The sequence below is a fragment of the Aedes aegypti genome, chromosome 2 (genome assembly GCF_002204515.2).
Source record: "Aedes aegypti strain LVP_AGWG chromosome 2, AaegL5.0 Primary Assembly, whole genome shotgun sequence".
In the NCBI taxonomy this organism is placed as follows: Eukaryota; Metazoa; Arthropoda; class Insecta; order Diptera; family Culicidae; genus Aedes; species Aedes aegypti.
The window spans coordinates 54,445,410-54,459,881 of record NC_035108.1 but is presented as its reverse complement, the minus strand read 5'-3'; the positions used below and the strand labels follow the sequence as shown (position 1 = coordinate 54,459,881).

General features: G+C 38.8%; 1 protein-coding gene across 5 annotated transcripts in view; it reads right to left on the bottom strand.

Annotated features, from left to right (window-relative positions):
* LOC5566288 (RNA-binding protein Musashi homolog Rbp6) overlaps positions 1-14,472 on the bottom strand; it is a 1,418,593-nt gene that overhangs the window by 157,195 nt on the left and 1,246,926 nt on the right. For all 5 annotated transcript variants that reach the window (XM_021840840.1, XM_021840841.1, XM_021840842.1 and 2 more), the window contains one exon: positions 9,679-9,761. In XM_021840840.1, the coding sequence (XP_021696532.1) occupies positions 9,679-9,761 (83 nt within the window). The remainder of the gene's footprint in view (positions 1-9,678; positions 9,762-14,472) is intronic.

The following is a 14,472-nucleotide window of genomic DNA, read 5'->3' as shown; positions in this document are numbered from 1 at the left end:
CAAAATGGAAGAATTATGGCCAAATAAGTTATGATTTTTTAAAAAATTACAAATTTTGAAAAACAAATCAAAATAAGGGCAAACAATAATTTTTTATGTGATTATTTGAAAGTACAGAAAAATTGCAATCGAAAAGTACCTAGGTAAATTTTTTCTAGGTTGCATCAATTTCGAGATATACTCATAGGGGCTTCGTGGCCGTGCGGTTAGCGGCGTCAGTCGTTTAGGCGTATTGTGCCACGAGGTGCGGGTTCGATTCCCGCTCCAGTCAGTGGAAACTTTTCGTCAAACGAAAAATTTATCACTGGGCCACTGGGTGTTTCGTGTTGTCCGTTGCCTTATGTTAGTGATTGTGTTCAGCCTGTGCAGCCTTTGGCTGAAGACGGTGTAAATTGTTTTTTTTTATTTATATAAAATTTTCAAATAAAAAAGAAAAATAGGCCCTTTTCAAGCATGTTTCGTGTTTCTCCATTCCAGAAAAAAATAATTTTGTTTGAGCGAATCGTAGCTTAACGGTTTATCGTTTGATCAAAACATTTATGCCTAAGTATTGAAAAAAGAGTGCACGGTAAAAAATATAAACGATATTTTCAAATGAAAATTTGAAGCTAACCGCAACATTGATGTTTTTAATTTTTAGATATATTTTGCGGTACAATAGTATTGTTTAGGACTATTTGGAAAAAAAATATGCACAGTAAAAAATAATGACAGATTTTTTTAATAAAAAAAAAATTAAAATCGATTTTCTTTGAAAATGCATCTGTGATTTTTATTATTTTTGGACATGTTTTAGGGGCAAACTATGTGATTTATTGCACAATGTTTCATAATGGAAGAATTATGGACAAAAAAGTTATAATTTAATAAAATTTTACAAATTTTGAAAAAAAAAATCGAAATAAAGGAAAAGGGCCATGCGATGCCATAGGAGGGGCATCAAAACGCATGGCTACCAGAGCTAGTCTTGCCAAAGAACGTGAACATCCGATAAAAAATGCTAAGGAACTATATGATTGGGCTCAAAATCGGAAAGAAGAGCAGCTTACACAAATCTTCTTTTGTTATTCAATTACTGAGGAATATGATATCATTGCACAAGAACTTAACCAACTATTTTCAAATGCAAAACAGTTTAAGGCATTCAGAAATATCACTCGTTTATCCCTATCTCTGAAACACAAATTGAAGTTAGACAATTTTCGAGCTGTGACGATAACAAGAAAGTAGTTGACATAATTAAGAAATAAAATTGCAGTATATATATATATACATATATATATATATATATATATATATATATATATATATATATATATATATATATATTACAGGTATGTTCCGTTTTTATCAACACGATCGGCAGTTTTCAGTTGACAAAAACGGAATAATTTTCTTAGACAAAATATTTTACAAATTTTAAAATAAAATTGCAGTTTTGCCTGGATAATACACAATTTCATCATAATAATGGACAGTATTGATGTTTAGGAGCTTTGATTAGCATTAAGATTATTCATTCGTATAAGTTCGTAAATTAGGTGGATTGCAGACTCTAATCAATCAATATGGTAAATTGATGCGATTTATCTATATAAATAAAAATGGAGTGGAGTTTGTATGTCACGAAATGACTTGAGAACGGGTCAACGGATTGACGCAAGTTTTTCACCGTTACACTCCACATGGGATGCGACGTGTTTGTGCGAGGAAAAAGTTCGGGAAACTCTCTGGAATAATTGAGAAAACGGAAAAAGAGTAAGGTTCATTTTATATGGGGGAATTCTTGACGTTTTCCAACAGCCTACTTGATGGCAAGACGAAGTTTGCCGGGACCACTAGTCATTAATAGTTTAAGTTTTCTTGGTTACAATTTTAATGTATGAAATATGGAATAATAAAACGATAATCACATAAATTTACTTTGCATCATGAGATAGGTCATATTTTTAAAAATAACTATAAGGAAGTGGGTCACGCTGACCATTGCTTTTTTAAAGAAAGATTTAAGGTGATTATAGAACGAAGCCACGCCTCAAATTTTCAAGAGCACAAGACTTGAGAACCATTGGTCACCACCAGCAAGCAAGTCATTTGATTGATTTTCAACGCGCACTGTTGTCAGATTCTCCAGTCTTGGGCACTTGAAAGTTCAAAGTTTGGCTTCGTTTTATAATCACCATAACAAGGAACAACTTTTTTTTCTTCTCTTTATCATCATCCTTTTGCTTCTTCTTCTTTATGGTGTTAAATCCCAACTGAGGAAGAGCATCAGCTTACTTATAAACTCTTCCGCAGTTATCAACTGAGAGTTTTTTTTTTTGTCAAGATACATTTTTTGCATTTTTGACACCCAATTAGCGATTAAATGTGGGGTTATGTTGCAAGAGTTTTGCAAGCTTAAATAAATATTTACGGTTTCATGTGCTTTGAATTGTCAAAATCTATTTTATAAAATGATTGTGGTTATTTTTCTTCTAATGTTGTCACTACCAACTTCGACTGGGACGCACCAATAGCCATTCTAGAACAGTGCTACCTTCACCTTTTAGCTCTGTGTTAGATCACGAATAGGCTAGCACTAAACTAAACTAATGTTGTAGTGTTTTATTTAATAAAACAATTTGAATAGATTTATCAAAAACACAAAAATGTACTAACTCCAGAAAAAGTATTACCAAATTAGAACTTTTTGATTAGAATTTCTTTTGTTAAGTTTTATGAATAAGCGTATTGCAGTTGGTATAAGCTCATAATTAAACTTTTGGTCTCCGCGTGAAGATCCCAAAAAAATTGAGAATGGAAAGTGCATGACGTGGGACCATCCAGTTTCAACAGTTTCTCATATTGTCACTTATTTCAGTCGTTTTCCCTCCTCCTTGATGCAAGCTTATTGTATGGAGATTCCAAATATTTCAATAGATTGTTATGTTTTGCTTGACCTTTTCCCCTATCCTTGCAACAGGACCTAATCAATAGCTGTTGCTATAATCTGTATAATATTATAGAGTTTGAGAGATAAAAGATAGGTGATGTACCAAATATGACGGGGTCGATAGTCTTATCAAAAATAAAATGAACTCGATCATGTCCCTTGCAATTACTAAAACATTTTTGAATTTATTCTCAGGAACATCTCTTGACCCTTATAACAAAAAACTGATAACTCATTGATATATGTCTATCAAATTCACATCGAAAATTCTATTATGCCATGTTAAGAAAAAGGAGAGGTCTCTACAACTCTCTTCAGTACGTATCATAAATTCCAGTTGTTACTAGCAGGCTTGATAAAACTCCACGACATCATCAGAGCTCGGTGACATACACTAAAATAGCGTGCTGCTTTTGCCGCTTTGCGAGGGAGCGAAAAAAATATAAACAGAGAGGCAATGAAAAATGAGCGAGGAAGATGCAAAACAGAGCAAAATTCGATAAAAAAAGAGAGCCAATACAACTCTGATAGGGCTATTTTGTTCGGGCGGGACACTGAAGAGTTTTTTTAAAGTGTGAGTAAATGTGAGCTTAGTAACAAGAGAGAAAGAGTAACAGAAAAAATCCTCGTATATATTTTTTGCACTCTCACTCCAATCGGTTGAGGATCTGTGTTTAATCATCAAGATCTGTGTTGAAACATCAAAATCGCTTCATTTTTGTATCGCAGAGGAGTTCTGTCAAGCCTGGTTGCTAGGACGTGGCCAGAGCAACTCTCGACTATTGAAAGATGCGTCAATCTTGTCCAAGAGCCCATGCTAAGTTTGAAAACTCTAATTGATTAGCGGATAGGAAGCAGTCAAACCTTATTGAATAGCATATGACGTGACATCTATTATGTATCGTAGGTGATCAACACTCACATAAAGTTGAAAATTCAACCCTGAGGCTATTGAAAAACATTTAATAGCTTCAAAATAAGTTTTCAGTTTATATTTAAAGCATTTAGAAAATTAAAAAAAAATATTTTTTTTGTGTTGATAAAAACGGAATAATTTGTTGACGAAATCGGAACGTGACAAAATCGGAGCGTGACAAAATCGGAACGTGATAAAAACGGAACATACCTGTATAACAAAAAAAACAAAAAAAACTAACTTCTTCTCCATGGTTGTACGATCTTGCCGCGATGAGAGGGCTTTACCCATTAGCCGGGCTTAGCCCTGGGAACCAAAGGTACACCGTTGTGATAGAATCACATTTTTAATGCCACGTTTAGATTTACCGTGTATATCTCGGAACTGTTGCATCTCAGCTAAATTTTACTTGAGTATTTTTCGATAAAAAAATTTCATATTTAAAAATATATAGTTATTTTTCTGTACTCAAAAAAACGCACCAAAAATATCGTTTTACATAAATTCGTTTTATTTATTTTTTTAAATAATTAATTTTTTATCCAAAACATTTTCCGTTTTGAGGCATTGTGCAAGAAATTACAAACAATATGCTGCAAAACATATCCAAAAATTAAAAACATCAATTTTGCGGTTTTTTAAAGAATAATGAACTTCAAATTTTCATTTGAAAATTTCGTTAATATTTTTTTTATCGTGCATACTTTTTTAAATACTTTATATATATAGGTTTTGATCAAACAATAAACAATTCAGCTACGATTCACTCAATCAAAATAAAATATTTCTGGAATGGAGAAACACGAAATATGTTTGAAAAGGGCCTTTTTTACTTTTTTTATTTGAAAATTTTATATAAATATGAGTGTATCTGGAAATTGATGCAGCCTAGAATAAAATTACTTAAGTACTTTTCGTTTGCAATTTTTCTGTACTTTCAAATAATCACATAAAAAATAATTGTTTTCCTCTATTTCGATTTTTTTTTTCAAAATCTGTAATTTTAAAAAAAAAATCATGACTTTTTTGTCCATAATTCTTCCATTTTGAAACATTGTGCAATAAATCACATAAGTTGTCCCCTAAAACATATCCAAAAATAAAAAAAATCGAAACTGCTTTTCTGGAGAAAATCGATTTTAAAATTTTGTTTTTGAAATAAAAAATAATCTGTTACTTTTTTTACTGTGCATATTTTTCTCCATGTAGTCCTAAGCAATACCTACAACACAGTAGAAGATCTCAAATCGATCGGACAAACCGTTTTCGAGTTACAGTTTCTTAAAGATTTGCTATGCATTTTCCGATACGCCCTTCTCAAAAATAAGGCGAGGTCCAAAATGGCGGTCTGAAGGTGCAAAGTGGCATTTTTGATCATAAAGAATCTGTATGCAAATTTTCAGGCGATTCAAAAAATACAAAAATCAAATTTAACAAAAAATTCGTCATGTTCGGTGGAATTGCTCAGTAAGCACATCGTGTCATTGGGTATGGGTTCGATTCCTGCTTCAGCCATTGAAACTTTTCGCCAGCAATGTTTATTAGCTGTGCCACTGGAGCATGCTTGTCCGTTGTTTAGTATTAAATTACAGTCTTTGCAGCTAAATGGCTGAAACGATGTCCGTGTTCGTACCTTTTTTAAGAAGCCTATGGAGCTCTGTGAGAATATTGACCATGGCATCCGTGCAAGTCGCATCCAGAACTCCAATCTCAAAAACTCCAAAAGTCTGTATCCTTTGACAGATACGCGTATTTCGACCTCAACTGTAAGGCCGTCTTTAGTGTCGTGTACTAGACTCGACTAGCACACGACACTGAAGACGGCTTTACAGTTGAGGTCGAAATACACGTATCTGTCAAAGGATACAAACTCTAGTGGAATTAAATGAGATTATAAGCCTTTAATTCAGTGATATTATGTTTGGAAATTTAGCCAGGCTTTTGGCAATGAGGTTTGTTCAGTCATACTTCAGTTATTGAATGTAGAAGGTAGTCTTTGTAGAAACATTATTGTTAAAAAGATTCGTACAAAAAAATCAATTTCGGGTGCCAAAAATTGAGCATGCCAACAACAGAGTATGCATGGATTCCGCACTGTAGTACATTTTCCAAAATTTTAATACTTGGGTGGACGGAGTTTTCCGAGTATGAAAATAGTTTGTTAATCCTTAATTGTGAAATAATTTTAAAATTTCCAAATATTTCCATTTTAAAATTGAGATATATAAATATTGATATAATTGTAGTATGAATCGGTGAATTCTATTTAATGCAGACAATAGCGAATGGAACCCTAATCCAAATTTTCCCATAACTTACTTACTTATTTGGCTTTACATCAATTATCTTGATAAAGCCTCGCCAACAATATTTCGCCAATTCCCTCGGTTCATGGCCGCTTCTCTCCATCCTCGACTGTGACCCACGCTCTCCAGGTCCTGGTGTACCTGGTCAATCCACCTAGCTCGCTGCGCCCCACGCCTTCTTGTTCCGACCGGATTCGTAGCGAACACCATCTTTACAGGGTTGTTGTCCGGCATTCTTGCAACATGCCCTGCCCAGCGTATCCTTCCAGCTTTAGCTACCTTCACGATACTGGGTTCGCCGTAGAGTTGAGCGAGCTCGTGGTTCATCCTTCGCCGCCACACGCCGTTCTCCTGCACGCCGCCGAAGATCGTCCTTAGCACTCGGCGTTCGAAAACCCCAAGAGCTTGCAAGTCCTCCTCGAGCATAGTCCACGCCTCATGCCCATAGAGGACTACCGGTCTTATGAGCGTTTTGTACATCGTGCATTTGGTGCGGGGGTGAATCTTTCTTGACCGCAGTTTCTTCTGGAGCCCATAGTAGGCACGACTTCCGCTGATGATGCGCCTTCGTATTTCCCGACTAACATTGTTGTCAGCCGTCAGCAAGGATCCAAGGTAGACGAACTCGTCCACCACCTCGAAGGTATCCCCGTCTATCGTAACACTGCTTCCTAGGCGGGCCCTGTCGCGCTCAGTTCCGCCAACCAGCATGTACTTTGTTTTCGACGCATTCACCATTAGCCCGACTCTTGTTGCTTCGCGTTTCAGGCGGGTGAACAAATCTGCCAACGTTTCAAATTTTCTCCCAATAATATCCATGTCGTCCGCGAAGCAAACAAATTGTCCGGATCTCGTAAAAATCGTGCCTCGACTGTTAAGTCCGGCTCTCCGCATGACACCTTCAAGCGCAATATTGAACAACAGGCACGAAAGTCCGTCGCCCTGTCGTAGTCCCCGCCGAGACTCGAACGAACTGGAGTGTTCGCCCGAGATCTTCACGCAGTTTTGCACACCGTCCATCGTTGCTCTGATCAATCTTGTGAGCTTCCCGGGAAAGCTGTTCTCGTCCATGATTTTCCATAGCTCTATGCGGTCGATACTATCGTATGCCGCCTTGAAATCGATGAACAAATGGTGCATAGGGACCTGGTACTCACGGCATTTCTGGAGGATTTGCCGCACGGAAAAGATCTGGTCCGTTGTCGAGCGGCCGTCGATGAAACCTGCTTGATAACTTCCCACGAACTCGTTTGCTATAGGTGATAGACGACGGTAGAGAATCTGGGATAGCACTTTATAGGCGGCGTTTAGGATGGTGATTGCACGATAATTTTCACACTCCAGTTTGTCGCCCTTTTTGTAGATAGGGCATATAACGCCTTGCTTCCACTCCTCCGGTAGCTGTTCCGTTTCCCAGATTCTGACTATCAGCCGATGCAGACAAGCGGCCAACCTGTCCGGGCCCATCTTGATGAGTTCGGCTCCGATACCATCCTTGCCAGCGGCTTTGTTGTTCTTGAGCTGTTGAATGGCATCCTTAACTTCCCCCATCGTGGGAGCTGGTTGATTTCCGCTGTCCGCTGTGCTGACGTAGCCATCGCCTTCGCTGTCCTGACCTTCTGTGCCTGTGTTCTCTGCGCCATTCAGGTGTTCATCGTAGTGCTGCTTCCACCTTTCGATCACCTCGCGTCCGTCCGTCAAGATGCTCCCATCCTTATCCCGGCACATCTCAGCTCGCGGCACGAAGCCTTTGCGGGATGTGTTGAGCTTCTGATAGAACTTCCGCGTTTCTTGAGAACGGTACAGCAACTCCATCTCTTGGCATTCCACCTCTTCCAGGCGGCGCTTTTTGTCCCGGAATAGGCGGGTTTGCTGTTTCCGCTTCTGTCTGTATCGTTCCACGTTTTGCCGCGTACCATGCTGCAGCATTGCAGCCCGCGCTGCATTCTTCTCCTCTAAAACCTCCTGGCACTCCTCGTCGAACCAATCGTTTCTTGAGCTCCGTTCCACATATCCGACAACGCTTTCGGCAGCGTCGTTAATGGCTGCTTTGACTGTCCTCCAGCAGTCCTCAAGAGGGGCCCTATCGAGCTCGCCCTCATCCGGCAACGCTGCCTCAAGATGCTGCGCGTACGCATTGGCGACATCCGGTTGTTTCAGCCGCTCGAGATTGTACCGGGGCGGGCGTCGGTACCGTACATTGTTGATGACGGATAGTTTTGGGCGCAGTTTCACCATCACCAGGTAGTGGTCGGAGTCAATGTTGGCGCCACGATAGGTTCTGACGTCGGTTATGTCGGAGAAGTGCCGTCCATCGATCAAAACGTGGTCGATTTGCGATTCTGTCTGCTGAGGTGATCTCCAGGTGTACCGATACGGGAGGCTGTGCTGGAAATAGGTGCTACGAATGGCCATGTTCTTGGAGGCGGCAAAATCTATCAGTCGTAGGCCGTTCTCGTTCGTCAGCCGGTGGGCGCTGAACTTTCCAATCGTCGGTCTGAACTCCTCCTCCTGGCCAACCTGAGCGTTCAAATCTCCTATGATGATCTTGACGTCGTGGCTTGGGCAACGGTCGAACTCGCGTTCGAGCTGCGCGTAAAATGCGTCCTTGTCATCATCAGTGCTTCCGGAGTGTGGGCTATGCACGTTGATTATGCTGAAGTTAAAGAATCGGCCTTTGATTCTTAACTTGCACATTCGTTCATTGATCGGCCACCACCCGATCACGCGCCTTTGCATATCACCCATCACTATGAAAGCTGTTCCCAGCTCGCGTGTGTTGCCGCAGCTCTGGTAGATGGTATGATTACCTCTAAACGTTCGCACCAATGCTCCTGTCCAGCACACCTCCTGCAGCGCTACGATGTCGAAACCGCGGGTCTTCAGTACATCGGAGAGTATGCGAGTACTTCCAATGAAGTTGAGAGATTTGCAGTTCCACGTACCGAGTTTCCAATCGCTAGTCCATTTTCGTCGCTGTGGTCTTTGCCGATTGTTCCGGTCCGTATTCTCTCGTTGACGTTCCTGTGCTGATGTGTTTTTACGGTTGGCTTGCAGGGCCTGACACCAACCCCCTAGATTTCCGGAGGACCATTCCCCCTAAATGTTCGGAGGGCCATAGTGCGCAGTTTAGCTTAGAGTCCTTCTCTGGCACTCGGACGATGATCAGCCGCCCCTGACATGGGGAACAGACGCTGTTGTGAGCCGCTCCTAACGTGGAGTACAGACGCTCCAGGTTTGCAAAAGCAAACCCCCCCTTCCCTGTCAGCATACGACCAAAGTTCCCACCGGGGGTTGGTTACCCGATCTTCCCCAAGGTTACTCGTACCCCGGCCAGTACCACGAGGAGGTAGGGATAGGAGTTGCTGGGCAAGAGGCTAAGGACCGCACAAAGGGGTCTATTTTATTCCTGCAGGTACGCGAGGTACCAATGGTACGCCATGCCCAGCCATTTACCGCGCCAAATTTTCCCATAAATACAGTTCAATTTCTCATAATCCCCAACCCAAACCATAACTTACCATTTTGTTATTGATTTCGTGAAAGTGGATTTCGCAAACTTTGTCCACTACGTCTTCGCTCTGAAATGTGACGAATCCAAAGCCTGAAACGAGACAGAGAGGAAAAAGAAACTTAAATTAGTTACTCCATTTTACAGTCGGGCTGCGCGGCACATCGGTGAGGATGCAACAATGACACACGATGGGGGACTCTCGCTTCGGTAAAAACAACAACTGCAATGATTGTTAATGATGTCACTTTGGAAACTTGTGGCGAACGCCTTAGCACTCGGTAGCGCAGAGGTTCAGTTTTTCAAAATAGCTGTCAAAACACAATTCCCGATACAAATTAGACCCCGGATGCAAATAAATTTTCAAGTATTGTTAAACTTATTGAATCCATGATTATTGTTGTAGGTATGTAAAATAATCAAAAGACAGCTTCTTCATATTGTTTAATTCAATACCCACAACTCCACATGTTGATAGCTTGCAAAAATGCATATTAAAATTTTCATAAACGTTTATTTTATGCAAAAGTTTAATGAAAAACAATAATTTTGTTAGAATTTCATTCTGTGAGAATCAAAAAATTGTGTGTTTAAAAACTTGAATCATGTTCCAGAACACTTAATTTTGCTTAAAATAGTAAAATATAAGGAATGTGGAACTTCTGCCATGGTTCTAAAAATCTGGACCACTGTGGGTTTATGGGGTGTGACGCGGGAAGCAAGTTTTTACAACTAGCAGCGATTCCCACATCGTCCGGGTGTCACCGGGGTAGTTATCACTTTATTCCGGAAGTTCCTGGGCGCGTTCGTTGCCGGAGGTTTTCCCATTCGATGTTTATCGAACTACTTAAAAAGTAATTTTATGCAGCCAAGTAAGAAGCTTTCTTCTGTATATTTTCTTTGTGTGGGGCGGGGATAAGTTCAAAGAACTTTTTCACGCTTTGCTCGGGAGATGCTCGGGTTTGCTTTCGCTCGAGTGGGGTGAAAATTATTCTGCTGGATTGGCTCTTCGACTCGGGGACTACGAAAGCAATAACAATGCATATACACACGCATCTTGGGATAGAATCCCTTTGCGTATCAGGCGGAAAACTGCTTCGACGGGAGCACCGAGATGGATTCCGATACACAATTTATTCAACCGATTCCGGAAAATTGGTTCGAATAGAGAGAAAGCGTTCTGGCAGCGCAACAAACAACAGAAGAAATCATTCTCCCGTTCATAATGGTGTCCTCAAACAGAATGGCACTTTGTTTCGGTACAGATGTTGTTAGTGGTCTATTTAAACTCGTTCATTGAGTCTTATACAAAGTTGAAGAGATGGAACTTTTTTTTAATACTTTGAATTGAGTAAATAAATAAAAAAACAAATTTAAAACTATACTCTATCTCAACTCATATTTCAATTTTCATCACACAATTATCTATTACATACGAATTATCAAAAGATCTAGGAAAAGGCGTAAGGTACTTTTTCACAACTAAATCGAAAAGATAGTTTAGCTTAGATAATTTCGCACAAATCGAGAAGAAGCTCAATTAAACGCCCACAGTATTCAGTCTTCTTCTCTTAAAATAAGCGAAAGGCCACCACCCTGTCAATCAACACACATGTTCATGTCCACCCCCTGTGGGACTGAATCTGCTCTGAAATCCAATTGTTTGCCAGCTAGTGACACGTGCACACGAGCATTGTTTTCCGAGTGGAAAAATTTCCATAAAAGCTTTTGTTAAATCATTTTACTATTACTTCTTATCTTGATAAAAATGTGTTCTGGCATGTTTTACCTTTGTGTCCCCACTGACTGGCTGGCTGCCAGCAGCCCATTCCTCTAGCCATCGGAGCGCAGCTTCTCCCCTTATAGTAGAACTTGTCATCGTTTGTCGTTCGCTTTAGTATCCGGTGAAGGATTGGACCCCAAGCAGGCAGTCAGTTAAGGCAGCGCACAGTGGTTCAGATTTAAACAAATGCGGTGCAAATTTTGTTATCTTATTTTTCTTATTGATTAAGTCCGTTAGACATGTTGAGAGTTGTGGAAATATTCGCCATATTATTTTCTTAGAAAAAAATTCTCACAAATTGTTATTTTTTATACATTTTAAGGCTCTAAGCTTTTTCAAGACACAAATGTTCAGGCAAACCTAGGTGCAAGAGGAACTTTCTATAACACAGCGGAACAAATTAATCTTTTCTTGTGTCTCAAAGATCAAATTATGTGTCTCCAGTCTGTTTAATCCATTGCCACATTCAGGAATGTGCTAGCATTCGAAATTTTGTGCTATAGGTCTTCAAAGTTGTATAAAATACTGGTTAAATTGATGTTTGAATGAAATTTAAACAATGATTCACAAAAAAAATCATTTTTGATAGTCGTTTGGAAATTTTTGGATGTTTTTGACCAACTTTCGTTAGTTTTTTGACATTTTGACCATCATTTGATGTTTTTTCATATATTTTGACAAGTTTTTTTTAATCGTTTTGGACTGTTTTTTTATTGTTTTCGATAGTTTCTGTTCGTTTTTGATCATTCTTGAATGTTTCTGGTTGTTTTTAATCGTATCGGGTAGTGTTTTGTCGTGTTTTATGTTATGTCCGTCGTTTGATTAGTCTCGGCAGTTTTTCACCATCGCCAGAACATTTTTGATCATATGTTGATCGTTTTGGGTAGTTTTAGACCGTTTTTCATCAACTCTAACCTTCGTTCGATAGTTTTCGGATATTTTTTACCTTCGTTGGACCATTTTCGATGATGGAAACATTTTGGCAGTTTTCGACCATTTTGTTCACATTTGAATCGTATTTTGATGTTTTGGCCGTCGTTTGATCGATTTTAGCCATCGTCGGAACGTTTAAGATCATAAATGGATCGTTTTGAGTTATTTTTGACCGTTGTTTGATCAATCTGGGAAGTTTTCAGTTGTTTTTTCATAGTTTTTGCCAGTTTTTGACCTCATTTCGATCGATGTGGACCGTTGATTGATCGCTTTTGACCATTGTTAGGCCGTTATTGAATATTTATCAATCGGTCTTGGCAGTTTTAGACCATCGCTAGCCAATTTTTGATCATATGTGAATTGTTTTGGGTAGTTTTGTTTTTTTACCGTTTTTGATCAATTTAAATCTTCGTTTGATAATTTTTGGAAGTGTTTGACCTTCGTTTGATCATTTTCGATAATTTCTCCATCGTTTTTGGCAGTTTTTGACTTTCGTCAGTCATGTTGATCGTTTTCTGATGTTTTGACCGTCGTTTGATCGTTTTTGGCCATTTATGATAATTAATAGATTGTTTTGAGAATTTTTGATCGATTATGAACGTTATTTGATCGGTCTTGGAAGTTTTTCATTGATTTTTATAGTTTTTGATCATCTTTAGGCTGTTTTTGATCATAATGCGATCGCTTTGGACCATTTTTGATCTCAGAAACGATCAAAAACGGTCTTAAGCGATCGCAATGTGTTATGTGACTTTTTGCACGTTTCTGATTGTTTTGTTTCTATTTGACCGTCGTTTGGTCTTGTTTAGATCGTGTTAGAATGGTTTTGATCAATTTGGATCAATTTCACCCTTCGTTTTATAGTTGTTGGTTATTTTTCTACCGTCGTTTGACCATTTTCGATCATTTTCCTACCTTTTTTTCCATTTTTTGTCCAACGGCAGGCCGTTTTTGATCACATTTTGCTCGTTTTTTATGTTCTGACCGTCGTTTGAACGTTTTTTACTATCGTTTGGCCGATTTGGATAAATAGTTCGTTTTGAGTAATTTTTTTTATCGTTTTTGGATGATTATGAACGTTGTTTGATCGGTCTTGGAAGTTTTTGATTGTTTTTTTTTCATAGTTTTCGTTAGTTTTTGTATCATCGTTAGGCCGTTTTTGATCACATTTCGATTGTCTTGGACCGTTTTTGATTGTTTTTCATTCTTTTTGCTCGTTTTAGATTGTTTTTTAATGTGTTTGTTCGTTGTTTGATCGTTTCTAAATAGTGTCAAACCATAATTGAATATTTATCGATCGCAATGGATAGCTTTAGGTCGTTTTTGGACGCTTGATTGGTCTTGGCAGCTTAAAGGCCATCGCTAGCCCATTTTTGGTCATATCGATGAACATATGACCTTGGGTAGTTTTAGACCGTTTTTGATCAATTCTATCCTTGGTTTGATAGTTGTTGGTTGTTTTTCTACCGTCGTTCGATCATCTATAATTTTTCCAAAGTTTTTGGCAGTTTTTGATCTCAGTTCGATCGTTTTTTTGTGATTTTGACCATCGTTTGATAGTTTTTGACCATCTTCAAAGTATTTGATTGCTTGTATTCATCGTTTTCGTCAGTTTTTGATCAACGTTAGGCCATTTTTGATTGCATTTCGATCGTTTGGACCATTTTTGATCGTTTTGATACTTATGCCTCGTTTTTAATTGTTGTTTTGGTGTTTTTGACCGTCGTTCGATCGTTTTTTACCATCGTTAGGCTGTTACTGAATAGTTATCAATCGTATCGGGTAGTTTTTGGTCGTTTAAAAGTGTTTATGACCGTTGTTTGATCGTTCTTGGCAGTTTAAGATCATTGTAAGCCCATTTTTGATCATATGTTGATCGTTTTGAGTAGTTTTTTTTACCGTTTCTGATCAATTTCAAACAATATTTTATTTCGATCGTTTTTGGCAGTTTTGATGATATCATATGTATATCGATCGTGGTAGTTTTTGATTGTTTTTGAATGTTTTCGATTGTCGTTTGGTCTGTCTTGGCAGTTTTTGACCCTCTCCAGGCGGTTTTTGAACAAACTTTGATTGTTTTTGGCAGCC